We start from the raw sequence: 25,222 nt of genomic DNA on the forward strand, positions 1-25,222 counted from the left end.
TGGAGTGGTTTGCCACTTCCTTTTTCAGCTCATTTTACAGATGTAGAATTGAGGCAAACAGGATTAAATGACTTGCTATGGGTCACATAGCTAGTAAATGTCTGAGGTTAGATTTGAACTCATGATTTTGTTGTCCTGAGTCAAAGGCCAGTGCTCTATCCACTGTACTATCTAGCTTCCCCTACCATTTATAGAGCACTTTAAATTTTTCAAAGCACTTTACAAATTTTATCTCATTCCATCCTCACATTGGAATGTAGTTGCTATTATTATCATGCCCATTTTACTGGTGAGGAAACCAAGGCAAGTAGATTTTAAGGGACTTGCCCACTGTTATATAGTTAAGAAGGTCTGAGGCTGGATCTGAACTCAGATTTTCCTGACTCCCAGCATTCTAGCCAGAGCACCATCTTGCTGTATCCTCAACACTTAGAATCAAGACTTGTACCTAAGGCAACAGGTTTAGAATTATAAGAGACCTCAAAGGACATCTAATCCAACTTTTTATTTAATATATGAGGAAGCTGAAAAAAAAAACAAGGTGACTTCTCTAAGGTTCACATAAGTAGTAAGTGACAGAGTTGTTAAGAGTTGTATCTGGAATGTTCACCTCCAGCAGTCTTTTCCCAAATGACCACCATAGCAATCACTTCATAAATATTTGATTTAAGTTTGAATTTTACTGGTGGACAATTGCTTCTAATGGCCTATCCCTAGATCTTTTCTTGGCCATGGCAAACCTCTAGGCATTTGAGAATACAAAAGTGATTACAGACTCAGAATAATCAATCATATTATTCGAAGTGAACAAAATTGAATCTAACTTTTTGGAAATGGGGGTGATAGAGAGAACACAATAAAAGAATCTAAAGTTTTGAGACCAGGCAACTAGAAGAATGAGTGTGCCATCAACTGAAATAGGAAAGGTAGAGGGGAAGAGTTGGTCTAGAGTGTGAAAAAGAGGGTCAACTTTATTTTACACATGTTTGAATTGGAGTTGCTAGAAGAATATCTAGATGATTTTATCAACAAAGCAGTGGGAAATTCAGACCTAGGGACCAGAAAAGTGGTTAAAAAAAGAGGAGTATATGAATCGGTTCCACAAGTGTGATCACTGAACCTAGGAGGGGACGTGAGATTGCCAAGAGAAGGAGTCTGGAGAGGGAGAGAATAAAACCTGACAATAGAACTTTGAGAACTGCCAGCATTTAAAAAGAAGGAAAATAAAGAACCATAAATGGAGAGAAATGTTCCCTGTTAGGGTGAATTTCCTCCATTAGAAGGATCTCCACATCTATGTCTTTCCATAGAAGTTCCTTCAAGACTGGACAGTTTTCACTTTTTCTATTTGTGGCACCAGGACTTAGTCCATAAAAATACTGATTTAAGGACTGTTGGATTGTATTGTATAAACCGTAGAGAATCAATGCATATGCTAAACTTGGAATGATACATAGAAAATTATTGGGATGGTCATTATGTGACCATCCTTCACATTGGTGAAACATTCAATATCTTCCTGTTCTTTTCACCTTGAATAATCACCTATCTCCTTATCTGTTTCCTTGCTTTATCCTTCTAAGAGAACATAAGCTCCTTGAGGATAAGCACTGTATTTTATTTACTTGTGTCTTTGTTTTTATTTATGAATTCTCAATTCCTAGAACTGTTCCATGAACAAAGTAGAGAATTAATAATGCTGATTAGATTGAATGGAATAGTACTTAGATGTCTAAAATGAAGTCAGCAATAGCCTTACTGTCCCTTATCTTGAGCAGACTATATATGGACTATTGTGTGGAGTACTAAGTGCCACACTTAAAAAAGATAAACTGGAAAATGTCAAGAGGCAGACAACTGGAATGGTGAGGGAACTGAAAACCATATCATGTGTGGATCAGTTGAAAGAACTGTGGATGGAAAAGAGAACACAGGGGGAGATTACTTTCAAGTATTTAAGAATTTGTCATGCACAAGAGGGATTTTACTTATTCTCCTTATCCCTATAGAAAGAATGAAGTGAATCTAGATCTATTATAGTAGATGTAGATGTAATGTAAGAAAGAAAGAAATTTCCAAACAAATAGAATTTTCTCATTGTGAAATTAATATCAATCTTGACCATAGAGAAGAGAAAGAACAATCAGAGGAGGTGTGTGGAATTTTGCATATACTATCAGTTACAGTCAATGAATTGATTAGTTTTACTGAACTGCTTTTTTGTAAAATCTTCCTTTTTTATTTTTATCTTTTGCTTTTTTATAAAGAATGAAGAAATGGTTCTCTGGAGAGGAATGGGGAAAGGGATATATTTGAAGATGAAAAGATGTAAAGGTAAAAAATAGAAAAAAAAAACACAAAGAAACTCCTACTAGGAGCATGGAATATCAGAAGATTACCTGACAGAGAGAATACCCCAAGACCTGAGAGAAGAACAGCTCTAATCGGTAAAGAACTGGCGTGATAGATATAACATCGACATCACAGCCCTAAGCGAAACACGCTTACCAGAAGAGGGATCACTCAGCGAACCCACCACTGGATACACCTTCTTCTGGAAAGGTAGAGCCTCAAATGAAGACAGAATCCACGGTGTTGGCCTGGCTATCAAGACCAATTTGCTCAAACAGCTGGAGACTTGCCTGTGGGCATCAGCAAGAGGATCATGAAGATCCGTTTACCTCTCAGCAAAGACCAGTATGCCACAATTATCAGCGCATATGCCCCAACACTGACCAGCACAGAGGTGACCATTGAACAGTTCTACTCTGACCTGAGTGCCGTCGTGCACTCAGTGCCCACCAATGACAAGCTGATACTACTGGGAGACTTCAACGCCCGCGTTGGCCAGGACCATGAAAGATGGAAAGGAGTGCTCGGCAAACACGGCGTGGACAAAATGAACAACAACGGCCTACTGCTACTCAGCAAATGCTCAGAGTTCGAACTCACCATCACGAACACTGTGTTCAGAATGGCGAACAAATGTAAAACAGCGTGGATGCACCCACAATCAAAACAGTGGCATCTCATTGACTACATCATTGTACGCCGGCGAGACATCCAGGATGTACAGATCACCAGAGCCATGAGAGGAGCTGAATGCTAGACAGACCACCAATTGGTTAGAGCGACTCTTCAAATGTGCATTGCGCCCCACCATCCAAAACGTGCCCAGACAGTTCGCACATTTTACAACGTGAGTCATCTTAGAGATCCATCTTATTTGCAAACATTCCAGTCCTGCCTGGACGATAAGCTGTCTGCCAAGGGAACACTCACTGGAAGCAAACCGAGAAATGGAACCAGTTCAGAGACCCAGTGAAGAAAACATCAAAGGCAGTCCTGGGCCCCAAACAACGCAACTACCAGGACTGGTTCAACGAATACAACACTGCTATTGAAGACCTATTGAGCAAAAAGAACAAAGCCTTTTGGAGTGGCAAAATAACCCAAACTCTGCTCCTAAAAAGGACAGATTCAAGTCTCTCCAAGCCACGGCACAGTGTGAGATCAGGAAGATACAAGACTGATGGTGGGGAAAAAAAGGCAGAAGAAATCCAGCTCTTTGCTGATATGAAAAACTACAAACAATTTTTCAGTACCTTCAAGACTGTCTATGGGCCATTAAAACCCACCACCACTCCTTTGCTATCCTCTGACGGTGACACTCTCATAAAAGATAAAAAAGGCATCAGCAATACGTGGAAAGAACACTTCAGTCAGCTTCTCAACCGACCCTCTTCAGTTGACCAAAGCGCCCTTGACCAGATCCCCCAAAACCGCACCATTGAACAACTTGACGTCCCTCCTTCAATAGAGGAAGTCCAAAAAGCCATTCAACAAATGAGTGCAGGCAAGGCACCCAGTAAAGACGGTATCCCAACCAAGGTGTACAAGGCCTTAAATGGAAAGGCCTCCAGGCATTCCACATAGTGCTGACCAGCATATGGGAAGAGGAAGACATGCCCCCAGAACTCAGAGATGCCTCCATCATAGCCCTATACAAGAATAAAGGCGCACGAGCAGCCTGTGACAACTACAGAGGCATCTCACTACTCTCCACTGCTGGAAAGATCCTCACCCATGTTATACTCAGCAGACTCCTGTCATCTGTTTCAGAGCAGAACCTGCCTGAATCACAATGTGGCTTCCGACCAGATTGCAGCACCATTGGCATGGTCTTCACGGTCTTCACGGCAAATGCAGGAAAAATGCCTTGAGCAGAACCTGAGTCTCTACATTATCTTCATAGACCTGACAAAGGTGTTTGACACAGTGAACAGGGACACATTGTGGGTGATCCTTAGCAAGCTCGGTTGCCCAGCAAAATTCGTCAAACTGATCCAGCTCTTTCATGTCGACATGACAGGGGAAGTCCTATCTGGTGGAGAGACTTACAATCGCTTCAACATCTCCAATGGCGTGAAACAAGGCTGTATCCTCTTTCCGATACTATTCAACCAGTGCTTCACCCAAGTATTACGACATGCTGTAATGGATCTAAATCTGGGCGTCTACATCAAATACCGACTGGATGGCTCACTATTAGACCTTTGCCGCCTGACTGCAAAAACAAAGACAACAGAGAGACTCATCCTGGAAGCTCTCTTCACAGATGACTGTGCTCTCATGACCCACCAAGAAAATCATCTTCAAACCATTGTGGACAGGTTCTCTACCGCAACAAAACTGTTTGGCCTGACTATCAGCCTCAGCAAAACAGAGGTGCTGTTCCAACCTGCACCAGGGAGGCCAACAAACCAGCTGTGCGTTACAATCAACAGCACTCAGCTTTCTAACGTCAACACTTTCAACTACCTGGGCAGCACCATCGCCAACGACGATGAGATCAATGCCAAGATCCAAAAGGCCAGCCAGGCACTCGGGAGGCTGCACTCCAATGTCCTCCAACACAGCGGTGTAAGCACTGCGACGATGCTCAAAGTATATAAAGCAGTGGTCCTCAGCTCTCTCCTGTATGGTTGCGAGACACGGACACTGTACTGGAAGCACATGAAACAGCTGGAGCAATTCCACCAACGCTCTCTCCGGTCACTCATGAGGATCCGATGGCAGGACCGAATCACCAACCAGGAAGTCCTCGACAGAGCCAACTCCACCAGCATCGAAGTTATAGTCCTCAAAACCCAGCTACAATGGTCTGGACACGTCATCTGCATGGACCCACAGCGAATACCAAGACAAATATTCTATGATGAACTGTCAGCTGGACTCAGGAAACAAGGTCGACCAAAGAAAAGATTCAAGGATCAGCTAAAGTCAAACTTGAAGTGGGCTGGCATTACACCAAAGCAACTAGAACTTGCTGCCTCTCTCAGAAGCAGCTGGTGAACTGTAAACCTCAAAATTTCTCAGTCTTATGAATGTTAGGGGTTTCCCCCACTGGGGAATCTTCTACTTAAAAAATTCCCTAGCAGATGGTGAGAACTCTACTTGAGTGTGGGGGCTCCTTGCCTTGGGAATATCCCTACTCCACCCTACTTAGGACTGCTTTAGGACAGAGAACTCCTTGAGAACAATGAAAAATACTTTGATCCATGCTTATGGAAGGGACAGGAGGTTCTTTGAGTCATGACTGTTTTAGAATTGATACAATGGGATACTAAGTACCTATAAAGGTGGGCAACTTGTAAACTACTTAGACCTAAAAGGTGAAAACTTACTCAGAGGTTTTCTCTTAATGAAATTAGTCAACACAGCAGTATTTTTTTTTCTCGCTTACTAAAGAGATTTATCTACTCAGCTGTGAATTCAAAATGGGCTGTCTTTTGGAAAACATCTACAGTGATTGGTAGAGGTAGGGACTTAGGGGAGGTGACATGGGAGAAAAACCGCTATATAAGAAAAAGCAGAATCTCTTGATATAGATATCCTTTTGGAGAAAGCCTTTTGGAGGATCTCTGATGAGGACCGCTGAGATGGAGCTGGCCTGGTGTCACTAAAATCCTTTAGTCAGACCTTGTGGTGAGTGTAAAAAAAACTGACTGATTCCTCTCTTAAGGCTCAGGTATAGGCCATATTGGCTTGAGGCCCTTCATACTTATTCCTTTCTTACTCTCTCTCTCTTTCTTTGATTACTCATTGTATTGTTAATTAAAATCTCTATAAAACCCAATTGACTTGGGTATTTGAATAATTGGGAATATCTCCCTGGTGACCACCTTATATTTGATTTTAAACCCAAGACACTGTAGTGAAACATATTTCTGCAGTCAAATTTACTCACCCTCTCTTATATCTATCACAATTTATATCTTCCACTATTTTAATCACTACAGTTTAAGACCTCAACCATTTTAAATCTCACAGAACCCACATTAACCATGCCGCCACCACCTTTGAAGATGAGCGACGTCAATGTCTTGCCACGGCGCGTGAACGCCGACACCAGGCCAAAACCGCACCTCCCATAACAACTGGCGTCCCATGACCCATGTGCCACAAACTCTGCACCTCAGCCTTTGAACTCCAAAGCCACATGAGGGTACATCAATAGATGATAATGCACAAAAACAATAGTCATTCTCAGTCACCAAGAGACTACCATTAACTAATATACATATATAAAATATTCAAATAATACGATTCAAAAGTAAAATGGGTCATCTCAAGTGGTAGAAGAATCTCTTTCACAGAAGGCTTTTTTCAAGGATGTTGCAATAGAGGATTCCTGTTCATGGACAGGTTGGAATTTATGACCTCTAACATCCTTTACAATTCCTTGATGCTGTGATTCTCTGCTTCAGTAGGAATGGTAAATGTAAAATTAAGTTTGCAGTTTACCATGTAGTTATAATTTCCACCATTCTACATAAAGTACCTTGAAAGGTTGGGGAAATACTATAAATATTCACTGTAGAAAAACCTCTGAACCAAGTATATTCACGGGCACTCATGATACTTCTTAACACTGATTACCAAATGCCAGATTCTCTAGGCCAGACTTGTGATCAGAATGTCTCACTCCATTCTCCCAAAATAAGTGCCTGCTCCCAAATGAACTAAGGAATATGCTTAAAAGGAGAAAGAAAATGTTTTAGGTGGCCTCCAGATTCTGTTTTTAAAACTGTGAATCAGATATAGCATCTTAGGAGAATACGGCCCAAGAACATTCCATATGGAAGAGAAATATAGGACAAAGAATCCAATATTTTGAATTTTTATGCTTGCCAAAGTAGGGAGGTGGAAAGACACTGGGCTAAGAACTCTTGAGTGAAAATTCTCCATGAAACTGATGCACCTAAATTTGATCATTTTAAAATGACCTTTTAATGTACACCTAGACACTTTGAAAAAAATCATCCTTTCTTGCAAAAAGTCACTGATGAAAAGATTCTTCTGCTTAGAACATCTATACGTATATACACATCTTATACAGGCACTAAAGCAAAATGTAGAAATGAGACACGAGTAGGAAAAAGTTCTGAAAGGAGATTGCAATTGGAAAACTATGCAATTCTTTTCAAAGATTTCAAAATCCTCAATGCTAGAAGAGCTAATCTCTTAAAGATAAAGATATGATAGGGACAAAAGCGTGGAGCACCCTAATCTGAAGAGAATAATTAATAACCTAATTATTACAAATTGGTTGTTATTAACACACCAAAGAACAAGAGTCAGATGCATGGTTGGAATAAACCGGTTGTTATCAATTTATCAATGATGACTTCTAGGCAAGAATTGACATTAAAAAAAATGAAAATGAGGTGGGCTAGTCATATGTCATGAATGAGAGACAATAGTTTGGCACCCCAAGGTACAGTGGTGCCTCTGAGATACTAAGGAGAAGGATCCCCAATGAACTAAAAAGAGCTGCTCTAATGGCTAGATAAGAAAACATTGATAGGAAAGCTTGAATGAGAATTAATGTAACTCGAGCATGAGACCCTCCACACCTACAAAAACAACAGCATTCCACCAAAATGTTATTCTGAGCAACAAGCATATATAATATCATTGAAATGCCAGGGATTGTAATAAGAGCAAAAATGGAAAAGAAGTTAACTTTCTGGGATAAATACACTATGTACAATTCACATATGTTTTCCAAAACTTGCCCATGATGTTTTACCAGTCACAGCTTTAAAACTGATGATTTTTCTTTAGCTCCTGAAGCTATGTTTGGATAGTGTTTTCATACTTATCCTCTAATAAATGTTAAAATCTTTTAATTTGGTCTGAATTGTCTGAAATAGCAACATCTGGACTACATCTCTGAAGAATGGATAGCTCATAAGGGGCACAAGCTGAAATCACCTCGGTTTATCCTGGGCATTTTCAAACAATCCCTTCATCAGTCAACAATATCTTTGTCTCTTAGAAAGCAAAACATTTTCAATTCACTGTTAATTCAACAAACCTCTCCTGTGTTTTAGACACTATTATCAGCATTGGGATATACAGAGGCAAAAGAAGGAAACAATCCCTAGATTCAAGGAATCTACATTTCCTGGGCGAAAAGATAAAATAAATGCACAGTTTAATAAATACGAACTCTTTTCAATTTTCATTTTCAATTCATTTTCAATTAATAAATAATAAATATAAATAAATATGAAGGGGAGAGAGCATTACCAACTAGGGAGCTCAGGAAAGGCTTCTAGTAGGATGCTATCTGATGGCCTTGAAGGGAGCTAGGAAATCTAAAAGGCAAGTACATCCCAGGTCCAAGGGTACAGCTTGTGCAAAGACCTGGGAATGGGAAATGAAAAGTCAAGTTTGGGATATATATATATGTGTGTGTGTGTGTGTGTGTGTGTGTGTGTGTGTGTGTGTGTGTGTATAAATACATATATAATATATTACTATAATAATTACATAAAAATAATAAATTAATATAATATAATTATATGTATATATAATAGGATAAAAGAACATTTAAAGAAGCAATTGATGACTTCTAACTTGGGTGATAATGTACTTACATATGGGAACAAAACACAATATGTTCAGAAGGAATACTTAGATGTCAGGAACATGTATGTGTCCATGTATGTTTTGAAGTTAGCCCCAAAAATCCATTACTGAGAGACAGCTTTGCACCCTGAGGCACAGCATTAATTTGATAAGCACTCAATAAGTGCCTACTGTATTCCAGTAACTATGCCAGATGCTGGCCATATGGAAAACTAAGAAAAACAAACCCTATCTTCAAGGAGAGCTATTGTGGAAAACAGGACATACTGATTTATAAGTAAATATTTAAAAATGCAAATAGGAAAGAGATGGGGAGGAAAAATGAATAATCAATATTTAATAAGCACAGATTATAACACAGTCCAATTTGTTCCAGTTCTGGCCAGTTATCAGTATTTTAACATGCCGAGGAAGATATGGCAACAACCCTTTTCATGCCAGTCAAATGGTGCCAATACCCACAAAACCCCATTGGTGGGCAATTTGTCTTCAGAACTTGGTACTTAACCTGCCTGTCTGATTTGAGGTCATACCTTTAATTTGCTAGTTACCCCCTTTTTCTACTCCCAGATCCAGGCTGAGTTTTATGAGACAACTAGGAGGCACAGCAGATAAAACTGGACCTAGAATCAGAAAGACTATAATTTAAATATGACCTCAGACACTCACTAGCTATGAGACTCTGGAGAAGTCATTTAATGTCTGTTTGCCTCAGTTTCCCTATCTGAAAATGCCAATAATAATAGCACCTACCTCACAGAGTTGTTATAACAATATCAAATGAAATACTATTTGTAAAGTGCTTGTCATAGTGCCTGGCACAGAGTAGAAGCTTTAAAAATGTTTGCTTCCAGGGGCAGCTAGGTAGCTCAGTGGATTGAGATCTAGACCTAGAGATGGGAGATCCTAGGTTCAAATGTAGCCTCAGATACCTCCCAGCTGCATGACCCTGGGCAAGTCACTTGACCCCCCATTGCCTAGCCCACACAGTATTGATTCCAAGACAGAAGGTAAGGGTTTAAAAAAATGTTTGCTTCCTTTCTTCTTTCCTATAAAGTCAACTTGACAAAAAGAAAAGTGCTGTCTCTGGTAGAAGGTGAACTAGGTTTAATTCCTACCTCAGAAACTATTCTATGTGTGGCCTTGGACAGGTCAGTTAACCTCCTGTGACCTTAGTTTCCTCATCTGTAAAATAAGAACGATGGACTAAATAACTTCTGAGCTTCCTACAAGCTCTAGATATTGGATCTCTAACCTTTCTGTACCATGAGTCTTTGGCAATCTGAAACTATGACTCCCTTTTCAGAATAATTTTTTAACTAATTGAAGAAATCCTAAATCTTGGACATTAATGAGAATAAAGATTTAATTTTTTCCCATTCAATTTCATCTATCGTGTATCCTTTTGAGGTGTTCAGACCCCAGATTAAGAACCCCTGGCCAAGATCTGTGATCCTATAAACAACCTACTTTGCTATTAACACTCCCAATCACCTGACCCAAGTTCTCAGCTAGTGTCCTTTGGTCCTGACCCTCAGAAATTAGGCATATTAAAAATCCTCTCTTCATTCACACAGTCTGTCCTAATATTATGTTTCTTGTTCAACTACCATCAATCAAGACCTATGTATTTTATTAAATTGATCAACCTAGGATACTCAGCAATTTTCAATGCATCCTAGAGGGAAGACATTTGGCTATACATGCTAAACTGTGACTTTCAGGGGCATAGAAACACAATGCAATAGCCATAGCTCTATTCCATTTATAAAGAATCTCTCGGCTCATACGTTCAGGAAATTGGGGTTGAAAAGGAAAGAAAGCAAGGAAAAGGAAGATTGAAAAAGAAGGGACGAAACAATTTCTCAGGGGATAGACAGAAAAGGGAAAGAACTCAGGAGAGCAAAAAATATAACCAAATGTCAGTCATCAAAGGTTTGGGGACCGATTTTTCCTATTTCTGTGTCTTTCTATTGAAAGCTGAGATTGGGTTCTCCTCACAGCCCAATAAAGGCTAGAATAGAGCCCCTGTCAATTGTTCCTTTATATTAAATAGAAACTACAGAAGGTCAGTATTCCTTTCTAGGCCAGTCAAAATAGCTGAAGCAAGAAAATTAAGTTTTCCAAAGCCTCTCTGGGCACATGTGCCTATCACTAAATGGATGGAGGTATGATGATAGTTTCTACAGTCTCTGGTACTGAGTTGCACATTAATGCAATTTTTCTTTTCCATTCTCATACTGTGACCAGTGAAGCCAGCCTCATGGGTAGCATTGTTACTTCAAAATTGCATTCTCTAAGATCTTCTGCCATGAGAACTTATGTTTCATAGCTATCTGGATAGTTTCCCGACATTGTTAAGGATCTTCCTTATCTAGTACTACAAAAATGTCACCTCTAATTTTAAGGCACTTTCCTAATTGTCTATTATCCTTGAGCTCAAATTTATACTAACAGTATAATACCACCCTTCAGTGCTAACTACCTTTTCATATAGGATTAATATCAAAAACTCAATAAAATAAAATTCAATGTATTCAACACCTAATTGTAAACTTATGCTAGATACTATGGGGAGATAGAAAGACATAAAATAATATTCCTGTCATCAAGAAATTTCAGTTTTAGAAGAAGGAAGGAAAATAATTAAATGTAAATATATATTTACACATGTGTAAATATATAAGAAATACATATTACATATATGAATACAAGAGCAGAAAACTCTGTGTTATAGGAGAATGTTATTATGCCATAAGAAAATGAATATGAGGAATCCAAAGAAATATGGAAAGACTTCCATGAAAGGATACAGAATAAAAAAAGCAGAACCAAGAAAACATTATACCCAATGATATAATAATGGAAATGGAAATAACACTAAAAGACATTCAGACTCAGATTAAACGCAATGACTGAACGAGAACCTGTGAAAAACACATTTGCCTTCTCTCTGTAGAAAGATTGTCAACCACAAGTGTGCAATACTGCACAAGCTGTCAGATGTCATTGAAGTGGTGGCTTGTTTTGCTTAATTGCCTTTCTTTGTTCCTATGGAGAGTTCATAGGGAAGGCATGGTAGTTATTGGGAAGTGACAGTGGTATAAAAAACTAAAAGCTGAAGTAAAAAACTAAAAACTAAAAGGAAGGGAAGGGAAGTTCAGGGAAGGGGAGGGGAGGGAAGGAAAGGGAATGGAAGGCAAGGGAAGGAAAGGGAAGAAGGTGGACATGGGATCAGAAGACATGAGTTCAAATCCAGAAAACATGAGTTCGAATTAGCTTTTATGAATTGTATGAGCACAAGAAAATCACCTAATTTCTCTGGACCTCAGTTTCCTCATCCATAAGACAGTGGTAATGATACTCATACTGACTATGAAGATTTTTGTGGAAATTATTATGCAACCTATGACATGTTATATTAATGTAAATCTTCTCTCCACTCATGCAACCATAAGCAAAGTAGTTCACAACCTTATCACCACTCCAAGATGACTGCAATAGGCTTCTAGTTGATTTCTCTGTTGCAAGTCTCTTCCACTCTGATCCATCTTTCACTCATCTACAGAAGTGAATTTTCTAAAAAATGGGTTTTACTTAATCAACATTTTGTCTGAGAATCAAATATAAACAATTCTGCTTGCCATTTAAAGCTCTTTATGGCCTAGCCCCTTCCTACCTTTCCTGCTTTCTTCCAAGTAATCTTACTCCCCTCTATGCACCCTTACAATCCAGGTACACTGGCTTAAATTTAGTTCCTAACACGTTATTTCATCTCTCATCACTATGCTTTGGAATAGCTCTCATCTCTATTTGGAATATTCTACCACCTCCACCCCCACCCCACACACAACCCTACCTCTAAATTTTCCTATCTTCCTTTAAGAGTCAACTCAAATCTCACCTTCTACATTCCCGACCAGATTCTAGTGAAAATTCTTTTTGCCTTCCATTTATTTTGCATAAACCTAGTCTATTGTCATGTTGTCTCCCCAACTAGAATGTATATTTCTTGAGGGCAGGAATCATTTTTGTGTTCTTTTCCTTTGGTGGGGAAAGTCTTTCTTTACATCTCCAACACTTTCCATGGTGCTTGTTGTACATTGTTGTAGCAGTTTGGTCTTTCAGTCATGTCCAACTCTTCATGACTCTGTGGACCTTACTGTCCATGGAGTTTTCATGGTATATCCTGGAGTTGTTTGTCATTTCCTTTTCTAGTGGATTAAGGAAAAGAGAGGCTAAGTGACTTGCCCAGAGTCACATAGTTACTAAATGCCTGAGGCTGGATTTGAACTCAGGGCTTCCTGACTCCAGGCCCAGGGCTCTATCCACTGAACCACCTAGCTGCCTCCAAATAGTAAGTGCTTAATAAATGTTAAGTAAAAAACTGAATTATAATCATATGATAAATTTTAAAAGAATAGTATGGACAGTATGCTCTAGGTAGAATTTTACTGGGCTAGGAGTCAGCGACAGATCTGGAATAAAACTAAAGCTCTCTAACTAACTTCATCACTTTGGATAAGTTGATCTCTCTGGGACTCAGTTTCCTTATCTCTATGTAAAGGAAGTAAAGTAGATGACTGAAGGATCTTCCAACTCTAATAGTTGAATCTATGACCTACTGTTCATAAGACAAAGTTTTCATTGTGAGTTTATGGAACCAGAGAAGTGAAATAGATAAGAACATTTGGCTGAGTCTTAAAAAATGGACAGCATTTGAATACTTTGGGAAATTACTTGCTTGGATTCAGAGGATATTAGAGCTGGTTGGACTAATAAAAGTCAACCAGTCCATCACTTTCATTTTACAGATGAAGAAACTGTTGACCATCAGAGAGATGCTGTGACTTGACCAACTAGATATTCATAGGGCTAGGATTAGTATACAAAACCTTCAAACTTTTTTCTAGTTCAATCTTATCCATATTTATTCTAGTAGCTTATTTTAACTTCTATATTTTTGTTATCATTAGATTATAAGCTCCTCCATTAGACTGTAAGTTTCTTGATGGCAGGAACTATCTTTTGTATCCTCCACACTTAGCACAGTGCCTGACATAATAGTCACTAAAAAACTGCTTATTGAGTGATTGGTTGTTCATGCTATTATCCTTCCTGGAATACTCTGCCCTCTCTTCCATGGTTATTCCAAATGTTTATCCTTTAAACTCCTACACAGCTTTATATCCAATGAGAAACCATCCTTGACAATTTCAATTTTCAACTATTGTCCTTTCTCAGAATCTTTTAAGATATACATTCTATAGAATTTATTAAATTTAATTATATGCAACTCCATTTTGCTATGTAGTTATTTCAAGTCCGCCGGTATTGCCTTCACACTTAATTTCTGTTTTCTGCATGATGTTGAACACAATCTTGGAAACATTGTAGATACTCGACAAGTCTTTTTGTTCAAGTGAACATTTGAAAAAGAAAATAGTTTTCATCTTTTCTGAAAAGCATTTTAGAACTATGCAAAGAAAATAATATATAGAAATCTCTGTATATATAGATTCTTCTACTAGATGTATACCACAAGAAGGTTTATGATTTTAAAAGGCCACATATGCAACTCAGTCCTAATTAGTGGAAGTAACATATCTTATAAAGTAAACCAATAATTCAAATTAACATTGTACATTTTCATTGTTCTGGAACCAATTATGATATTCTATGTAATTATAATTTTGAATATTACAAATTTAAATATCTGTGACCAATTCATGGAATTCACTATTTGCACTAATCAGGTCCTAGTTTACATCAAAATTATTACATTAGTTCTTTAGGTGGCAGCAAAGAACTGGAAACAAAGTTGACGCCCATCAATTAAGGAATGGATAAACAAATTGTGGCATGTAATGTAAGGGAATATTATTATAATATAAGAAAAAATTAATACTAATAAAGAAGTATGGTATGACTGATATGAAATGGCTCAAGTTAAATAAGTATAAGCAGAAAGGCAATACACAATAAATACAATGATATGAATGGTAAGAATTACAACGCAACAACTGGAAATGAATGTCGGAAAACTGTAATGACCAAGTTTGGTCCCAAAGAAGAAAAAGTATTTTCTCTCCACTTATTTACTGAGGGGATACTATTGTTGTGGAATAACACATCTCCTCCATTAGGTTTGAAGTTCCTAGAAGACAAGACTACATTTTCCCATTTTTCTTTTCCCAGTGCTTAAAAAAGTGCTTACTCATTGTGGACACTCAAATATTGATTGTATTTGATACTAAAATGTATTGATTGACTAGTTGGTGTTCCCCCTCTTTATATGTTTAATTGTCTGGGATGACTTTGGGAGAGTGGTATGGAAAGGAATATATTGGTAATTATAGGTGAGGTAAAAACAAAAAAAGAATGAAAATGTCTACATACTCAAATGTATGCTTATTCTTACCGAGACTGTGATCAGAAACCATGTATACAACAGGGTCTTGAACCCAGTTCCAACAGAGGTTGCCATATAATCTCCTTCAGACTAGTAGATCAATCCCCACTTAATGTGGTCTGAGGACTCTGAAAGCCACTGCTCCTGATTCAGGCACCCCCATGGTCTGTACTGGCTGGCCAAAAAGGGGCCTGCACTGTCATTCTAGCCTATGCTCCACTCCAACTCTAGTGTGACAGATCTTTCCTGTTGACCATCAAGGTGGTCTTGGAATGAAAAATTGTTCATCTCATCTTTTTTGTGGGCTCTTCTACCCCAGAATTCATTTTATTTTATTTTAAGTTATTCACAGGGGAATTTGGTAGGGATCAGGCAGATTCCTGTCTTTTCTCTCTGCCATCTTGAATCCACTCCTCTATGCACTAAAAATGTGTTTTAAAAGGAAAAAAATCATTCTTTTTATAGAAGTTTCCCTATTCTATGTCTATGTCCAGATACTGCTAGAACAAACAAATACTCAAAAATAATCTTTGATTTTTGCCATTTGGAAAACTCCCAGTATGTGAACTAGCTCTAACAATGCAGATAAGAACTTATTTTTTTGACATAGTAAAAAAAAAAAGTGCTAGGATGCTGTCTGGGGCTCATAGACTTTTAAAGACTTGCCCCAGATCATACAACTAATAAAGGTTAGAAAAAATTTTGAATTGAGGTTTTCCTCACCCCAACCCATTTTGGTACCCACAATGTCAGGTCTCTCTGCCTCTATAATGCAAAAATAAAAAAAAATTGAAAAGTTAACCAGTAAACTAGTTTCTGGATCCATACTGTGCCAGGTGCTAAAGAGCCAGTCTGACTGATTTTTCCTCCAACAAATTGAGTGATTGTATGGACGTCATGTAGACACAGCTTACATTCACAGTTCCGTGGGAGAAAAAGTGTTTTTTTTTTGGTCTGGTTGAGTTTTGAGGTGAGACAGAATGTTGCACTGTCTCACCGACAGAGGTATTGAAGCTCTGCCTAGCGCTCCTCCGTGGAATATCATTCAGCTGTTCTCATCTGTGTTTAATGGGAAATTATGTAATGTTTGGGTGATTTGCAGCACTGTTGATTGCAGAGTTTACATGCTTCTAATGATATAACTATTGTCACTGTTTCTGTTTCCTCAACCTCTTCTGTGCTCCAATACATCCAATAAACACTAATACATTTACCATATAATTCTCTCTTCTCAGAAACAGTGAATTGCAATGATTATGACAACTGGAGACTGAGGACAAACCAATCCAATGAGCATTTATTAAGCCCCTAATATAGCAATCAGCCAACAAGATTTTACCTTGTTCTCTGAATGTATGATGATGGGGGTACAAAGAAAAAGAAAACAACTTCTTTTCTCAAGGATCTTATGTCATGTCAGGGGAGACAACACAATTATGTAGAACTCTATCCAGAACATATGCAAAATGAAGACAAGGAGGTGTGGGAGAAGGGATACTCTAGGAGCTAGTTGAAGATGAGGCTGGAAATGTCAGGAAACCAGGAAGACTTCATGAAGAAAGATGGCACTTGAGCTGAGTTCTGAAGGGAAAAAAAGGATTCCAGAAAGTTGAGATGAGGACAAAGTTCATATCGGGCATTGGAGAGACAAAACAAAGACATAGGGATAGTAGATGGAGCATAATGGGTGCAAACAATAAATAGATACAGATGGCGGTACACAGAATCTGACATGGGGAGTAAAGTATAAGACTAATTAGGAAGAATTGGGCCAGGTTGTAAAGAGTTTTACATATCAAATAAAGGGGTTTATATTTAATCATAGAGGTAATGGGGAGTGACATGGTGTGTTTGAGGAGACATAGTCAAATTTTCACTTTAGGAAAATAATTTTGGCAGCTGGATGAATGATGAACTAGAACGGAGAGCCTCAAGAAACTTACAATAAAAGACTCACAATAGGCCAAGGAAGAGGAGATCAGACTCTAAACTGGGATGGTAGCTGAATAAGCGTAATAGAAGGACATATGCAGGAGATATTACAAAAATAAAAATGAAGAGATTTGGCACTTGATTGACTATGTGGGATGAGAGAGAGCAAGGGTTAAGGTCATTGTCAGTCAAAATCAAACCAAATCAAACCAAACCAAAGAACACAGAACTGTTCTCCAGGAGTTTACAACTGACAGCATCTAAAGTCCAAAGATAATCAGTATCATAGGAGCCTGGAAATTCCTAGGAGTTAGGAAGATCAGTTAAAGGAACTAAAGGGTGCTTAGCTTGAAGAAGGATTAGGGAACACATGGTAACTGCCTTCAAGTATTTGAAGGGCTGTCACAAAGAAGAGGGATTGGACTTAATCTCCCTGGCTCCATAGGGTTTAACTAGGGACAATGGGTAGAACTTGCAAAAAGAATATAATGCGAAATCTTCCTGCCAATTGAAGTCATCCAAAATGAGAATGGACTGACTTAGGATGAGATGTGTTCCCCTTCCCAAGAGGTTCTCAAATATATTCTGGATAATCACGTGCCAAAGATGTTGCTGAGGGCATGACTGCTCATCTGTGCATTGGACTAGGTGACTTCTCAGGCCCTTTAAAATGTAAGATTCCGCAATTCTGTAATTGCACATCTAACTAATTGGATTTCTTCAAACTTTTTTTTTCCCCTAGTTGTCTTCAAATCACAGGCGTGACTTGGCAAGTTCACATGGCAACAACAAAAGAAACAGTGGGAAGGGTCACAAGGGCACTGTTTAAATGTGGCATAGGCGAGATAGCACAATACACCCCACAATAAAACACTTCTTAATTTAAACCATGCTGCTCTTCTCCTTTTAGAGCCTGCTTTTTTTGTTTTTGTTTCCTTTTTCTAACACTTGGTTGCCAAGTAACAAAAAAAGTCTTCTGCCATCTCCCCCCACCCCAACAAATGTTCATCTTACAAGAAATTTGTGGAATCATTGTTTGAAGTGTAAATTTTTTTTGCCATCATCAAAAATACTGGCTCTGGCAAGCGATGGCAAAGATTGTCACATCAGGCATTTGTCAGACTTAACAGACAACACAAAAGTTGCTGGCTCATTCTCCAATCAAAAATAACTCTCGAGCTGTTACACTTGGGATCTCATGTTTCCAATGATAGAGATTCTCTGGAAAACAAAAGGGATTCAGTCTGGACCAACCCTCATCAAAATGCAAAGTAAGCCATGTCTTTGTCACAGGAGACCCCATCTCTCAATGTTTAATGTCCTTTCCCCCACCAGTCACCACCTATGACATCTATCATTATTTTTGGTACCACTTTTCCTAAGTCAAGAAATATCTTCAAATTTTCATTTACCAACCCAACACCTTTGTCTGGCACAAATATTCTTTGCATTTTAGCAAACTGCCTCTCTCCTCAGTCTAACTAGAGTTTTACGGGATAACAGAACTCTGTTTTGGATTTTAAGATGGGAAAGGACCAAAGAGGTCATCTAGTTCAATACTCTTCACATGGAGAAATTGAATCCCAAAGGCAAAAAAGGAAGGATTTAAGTGCTTACTATATACCAGGTACTGTGCTAAATGTTTTTTTAACCCTTACCTTCTACCTTGGAATCAATTCTATATATTGATTCTGATGTAGAAGAGTAGTGAGAGCTAGGCAATAGGGGTTCTCTGATTTGCCCAGAGTCACACAGCTAGGAAGTGTCTGAGGACAGATTTGAACACAGGACCTCCCATCTCTAGGCTTGGCTCTCAATCCACTGAGCCACCCACCTGCCCTCTTAAATGCTTTTCAAATATCATCTCATTTGATACTCAAAACAATCCTGGAAGGTAGATACTTTATTATTATCCTCATTTTATAGCTGAGAAAATTTAAGGAAACAGGTTAAGTGATGTGCCCACAGTCACCCACTTAGGAGGTATCTGAGACTGGATTTGAACTTAGGTCTTCCTGACTACTTGGTTTAAAAAAATTATTCTTCAAATTATGATTCCAAAAATTTCTTGTATGTCAAACATCTGCATGAAGGGAAAAACATGGCAGAAGACTTCTTTTTTGGTTACTTGGCAACCAACTGCCCTAGCAGTCTCTCCACTGCCTCAAGAAGTTGAGTTATTATCCATTATCATATAGGTAGTAAACAGAATCTATTTTAATTACCTAGAGAAAGAAGAGAAGGGGAAAAGAAACAAAATATGCTAATTTTCTCCTCACTCCTGACTTTCCATTCTATGTCTTCCTTCTTAAGTGCCTTCTCTTGTTCTTCATCCATATCACATCCACAAATTGTAAATTTCCTCCGAAGCTCTTTCCTAAGCCATTCTCTTTTTCTCTCTACTATCTCATTTGATCATGTAATCAGCACGGATGAATTCAACATCCATCTCTATGCAGAGAAATCCCAGATGTATATATCTAACCCTAATCTTTTTGCTCATGAATCTTTGATCATACATCTACAACTTCTTCTTGGACATCTTAAACTAGATATCCTGCAAGAATTTAAAATTCATTTATCTCCAAAACATTATTTTATTTCTCCCCAATCCCACCCCCATCTCAAACTTCTCTCTTACTGTCAAAGTCTCTAACCTCTCAGTAAAACAAGTTCATGAACTCAGTATTATCCTACATTCCTCATACCTGCCTCACATATTCAATCTATTATTAAATCTTATTACTATTTTCATCACATATTTTGTTTAATTCCCCATATCTTCACTTGCATAGCCACCACCCTCATTTAAGTCCTCATCATCTCACCCTTGAATTATTAAAATAGATTTTTGGTTGGTTTCCTTGTCTTATCTCTACTCATGCCAATCTATCTTCCATTTAGCTGCTAGGGTAATTGTTCTAAAGTATAGGTTTGACTGTCATTTCACTTCTAAATGAGCTCTAGTGATTCCAGGACAAAATATATACTCCTCTGTTTGGCATTTAAAGTCCTTCATCACTTGCCCCCTTCCTACCTTTTCTCTCTTCTAACATTAATTCCCTCACTTCAGCTATGATCCAACTATTCTGCTCTACCCAAAATGTCAATCAAAAATTTCTGGGGGCCATCAGTCCATGACACCATGACAGAGTCATGCGTGGTAGCTGGGGAGACCACAGCGTGGTCCTTGGTGAGATGTGACTGCTCACTCTATCCCCCTTACATGACTTCTTTCATCAATGCCCCTTACCTATGAATTGACATGATTATTATTCCCCCTAGTCTCAAAAGAAATAATGCAAGAGCAAAATGCATGTACCCTAATTCCCTAAAACATCACCAAAAGACCAGACGCTCAAACCCAATCCCAAAAGACTATCATGGGTTAACTTTTATTTAGGTGCATAATTCCCAGTGAAACCGCAGCTTCAGGCCAAGCCCAAAACTTTCTCATGAAGCCAGCACACAAATCAATCATAGAGGCCCATACAATACATACAGGTACAGTACAGGTACACTAAGCTTCAATATGCCTCAGTGACTCAATCACACAAATCAGTAACTCAAACTCCCTAGTAAGCCACCTTGTTCGAAATCATCTTGTGTGCAACCTTTATTCTGTCTGTAATCACAATACAAAAATATAGAATGTTAATCAAGTGATTTGTTAAAAGTTAATGTATCACTTTTCCAATTATCTCTCTTTGATTTTGTGTACCTGCATGCCAAGAATATGGATATAAAATAAATCCCAAGCCTGGGAATGTTGGAGCAGCTCTGAGATGCAAAGCAGTCCCATGACCGTAATGATTAAGCTGTCTTCTGTTTGTTATTTAATTTATATTATTTATTTTGACTGATCGTTCGCCACCAGTCGGGGACCCTGGAGTCGCGAGTGGGACTGGACCCTGAGCATGGCAAAAAATGCCATTCCATCTCACTTATCTCTATGGTTTTCCACTAGCCATCTCCTATTCCTGGAATACTCTGTGTCCTCCCTGATCTTTGCCCCCTGTTTTTCCTACCTTTCCCCAAAACTCAAGTGCCTTCTGTTTCATGAGATCTTTCCAATCCCCAAGCTGCTAATGTCCTAAAATTACCTTCCATCTACTCTGAATACATCCTCTCATATTTCTAGTTACTTATATTTTAATTTCTCCAATAGAATGTGAGGCCATTGAGAACTGGGCCAGTAAATGTCCTGATGATGGGGACACATCTTTTTTTAAGAAGTACTTTAAGAAGCATTTGAACCCAAATTCTACAAACTCCAAGTTCAGCACCCTTTCCACTACTCTATGCCAAGACTAGTAGAAAAGAATCACAGAATCATAGATTTGAAGATAGAAGGAGCTTCAACGTTGACTAGCCCAATCCACTCATTTTAAAGATGAAAATGTTGTTTTTCTAGCAAAGAAGTTGAAGGCAGAGCAGGAGAGATGAGAATAGTGGAAAGGCAAGGAGCCTTTCCTAGGTCTCCAGATAATCTTTGCTCTCACTTTCTAAGTGGACATCCATCATGCATCCTTGAAGTCATGCCCATAGTTCAGAAGGAAGCATTCTAGAGACTCTTGCACTTGCCTAGAGTCAAGGGAAATATCACTCCTTCTTCCAACTTTATCCTGTAGATAGAAAACAAGAACTGACCTCATAATGCGCCACCCGCTGAGATTCAGAAATCAGCTGAGCACTGCACACCTTGCAGTAACTTTCTGTAAACAAATCCGGGTCCAGGTCAGAGGACTTCATCTGGCTAAAATGAGATTTTAAAAAAAACAAACAAAAAAAACAGAAATTTAATATATTGTTCTGTTACTGCTGTAACTCTCAAGTAAAATTTAATAACCTATCAGTCAACAAGCATTCATTTAGTACTACCTCTGTGCCAAGAAAAGTGTTAGATATAGGATATCCAAACACAAAAATGAAATAGTTTTTGACCTCAGAGAGTTTACCTTATATAATGTAACTCATACCTATAGTTCCTTTAGGGGATCATGAAGACTTTTACAGGGAGATTGAATTTACAAATAAGCAGGATCTTTTTCACTGATAATATAAATATGGTCCCTGCATATATGTACTATTTAAAAGACAATAACAACTCCAACAACTATAAGACAGAAGAGAGAGAATAGGCAAATGGGGCTAAGTGAATTGCTCACAGTCAGATAACTAGGAAATATCTGGGGCCAGACTTGAACCCAGGGCCTCTCCTTACCCAGCTCCCCTGAATTGCTATTTTTCAAAAGAATATAGAATATCATAATTAATAAAATATGAAATCACTTAGGGGAGGATATTATACATTATGCCATCTCTCAGTTATTCAATATTGGTCACTTCTGATGTGGGGATTTATAGTTTTTCCTTTTTTACATAAAAAAGAGAACTTATACTAGAAAAGATTAAGGACTACTTCTCTACACCATTATGAAAATATCTTCATAGATTCCCAGATTGAGATAGGGAAAGAACCTCCAAGGCCATCCAGGCATGTCCTCATTTTACAGTAAGAGAAACTGAAGTCCAGAGAGCTTAGGTGAGTGTACCAGGTAACATGGGTGTTAAGTACCAAAGTTGTAATGTGAAATCCTGTATCCTGTTTAAATTGAGAAGTTGGCCGTGATTTTATTCAACCTAACCATTCTTTATGAGGGAGATAGGGAAGGAGAAGGGAATAGGTATTTATCTAGTACTTGTTAAATACCAGATACTATACTAGGTGCTTTACAAAAATATTATATCATGTGTTCCTCAAGACAATCCATGATCCTCTTCTTACAATTGAGGAAACTAGGGGAAACCGAGGTTAAATAACTTTTCCAGAGCCACACAACTAGTAAGTATCTAAGGCTAGATTTGAACTCAGGTCTTCCTAACTCCAAGCTCAGTGCTCCATCATATGCCATTTAGCTGCCTTGTTATGGGTCCAGACTAGGTCATAGAGAAGTTGTTGTTTTCTCACAAAAACTCCTAACTATGTGTTCTGTTCCCATAAGAAACAGGAAGTCTGGATAATAATTCTGCTCAAATAAATTGAACTGAAATCTACTGCCTCTAAGCAAAGAAAAATTAAGTCCCTGAGTTCAGTTGCTATACTGAGAGGTTGAAGTCTGAATTAGATCTGCCATTCTTCTTTAATATCATGTACCATAGTGCGCTGAGCATACAGTATAGTCATATATTAACAATGAACTATCTCAACTCTTCCCTCTCTCTTTTTACTCTCCCCTTCCCCTCTCCTTCTTCTTAACCCCCCACCTTTTCCCTCTCTTCCATCCTCTCTGGCTCTTTCTCTCTCAGTCTCTGTATCTGTCTCTGAGTCTGTCAGCGTATCTGTCTCTCCTTCCCCTCCTGACTTTATCTCATTCCTTCTCTCCTAACTACCACAGCTCAGTTGCAAAAAATCCATGCCAATATAATATCAACTTCGAAAGAAAAATGTTACTGGACTGCAAGCTCACTATAATACAAGAATATGACATGAGAGTCAAATATGCTTATACTGCACTAAAAACAAAGAAGTATCCATATAAATGGAAGTTTTAGCCCCAGTGACCGCTGCCTTGGTCAGAACATAGTCAGAGTTTTGTTTTGTTCTTTTTTGGTTCCAAGTTTTAGAAAGGAAAAAGTAAGCATACATTCAAAGGAATATGAGCAGGAAGTTGTAGGAGTCTCAAAATCCATATCATATTAGGAAACTGGACATGTTTTTCAAGGAGAAAACTTGGAGAGGTTAGGGGAAAACAACAGTAGTCTTAGAGGAGTGATTGGCACATAGTAAGACCTTAATAAATTATTTTCATTCATTCATTTAAATAATTAAAAGACTACAATGTGGAAGAGAGATTAGACTTAATCCGCATGGTCCCAGAGGGCACAAGTAGGAGCAATGACTAGAAGTGACAAAGAGGATAATTTAGGCTTCATGTAGGAAAAATATTTTAACAAGTAGAGCTGCCCTAAGGTGGAATGGGCTGCTGCAGAAGGTATTAGGTTCTCTTCCACCAGAGGTCTTTAAGCAGAGCCTAGGTCTGTGTTGCCAAACCTAAGGCATACATGCCAGAGCATGCAGGAGGGAGCTGATCCCTTCCCTGTCTCCACATGTCCCTCAGGGCATTTCTCACATGACCAGCCCCTCTGCCTAGCAACACAATGGGATCACTTTCTCCCTCCCTTGTTTGGGGCAGCTCACATGTGGCAGAAGGGTGCGGTTTGGGCACTCAATCTCTAAAAGGTTCACCATCACTAGCCTAGGTGAATCATTGTAAGTGATCTTTAGGAGACAATTCCTGATCAGGTGTGAACTGACGGTTAACCTCAAGGATTCAAATCCAGTTTCTGATCCTTACACCTGGGTAACTTTAGGAGAGCTTCAACCTAATTTCCCTGGATTTTGATTTGCTCATCCATATAATGATAGGTTTGGACAAACTGACCTCTAAAGTTTATTCTAGCTCTAAATCTCTGAGATTCTGAGTTACTGATAAATCTATCGAAGATGTTTAATTTTACAAAAGCTACATAGAATTTAGATATAAACAATTACATAAAATCAAATGCATATTATAGATATACTCTATAGCATGTAACCTTTAATTTTCAGAGAAGAGTTTTGGAAAATTGAAAAAGAGAGGGGAAGGGGAGAGTAAAAAGAGAGAGGGAAGAGTTGAGATAGTTCATTGTTAATATATGACTATACAAACCATTGCAATGGTGTTGCATTGGAGGTTGGGGAATTGGAGAGTTGTAGAGCACAAAGTACCTACAATCAAAAAATCTCAGAAAAGAACTTACAGGTCATCTAACCAACCTGCCACTCAATTCCCAGATTGATCCTTCATTGTCCTTCACCAGTTATTATGTCTCTCCTTGAACTCCTACAATAATGAGCAGAGACTGCTTCAGAGGCAGCACATTCCATATCTGGAC

At 38.5% G+C, this 25,222-nt stretch overlaps 1 protein-coding gene across 4 annotated transcripts in view; it reads right to left on the reverse strand.

The window, feature by feature from the left end:
* The window catches only part of ZMAT4 (zinc finger matrin-type 4), a 564,854-nt gene that overhangs the window by 412,003 nt on the left and 127,629 nt on the right, over nucleotides 1-25,222 (reverse strand). For all 4 annotated transcript variants that reach the window (XR_008915557.1, XM_056813567.1, XM_056813568.1 and 1 more), the window contains exon 3: nucleotides 21,935-22,040. Coding sequence is in view for 3 of the 4 variants with exons in the window: in XM_056813567.1 (XP_056669545.1) it covers nucleotides 21,935-22,040 (106 nt within the window). In the remaining variant the exon portion in view is untranslated. The remainder of the gene's footprint in view (nucleotides 1-21,934; nucleotides 22,041-25,222) is intronic.

This window comes from Monodelphis domestica, chromosome 1 (genome assembly GCF_027887165.1).
Source record: "Monodelphis domestica isolate mMonDom1 chromosome 1, mMonDom1.pri, whole genome shotgun sequence".
In the NCBI taxonomy this organism is placed as follows: Eukaryota; Metazoa; Chordata; class Mammalia; order Didelphimorphia; family Didelphidae; genus Monodelphis; species Monodelphis domestica.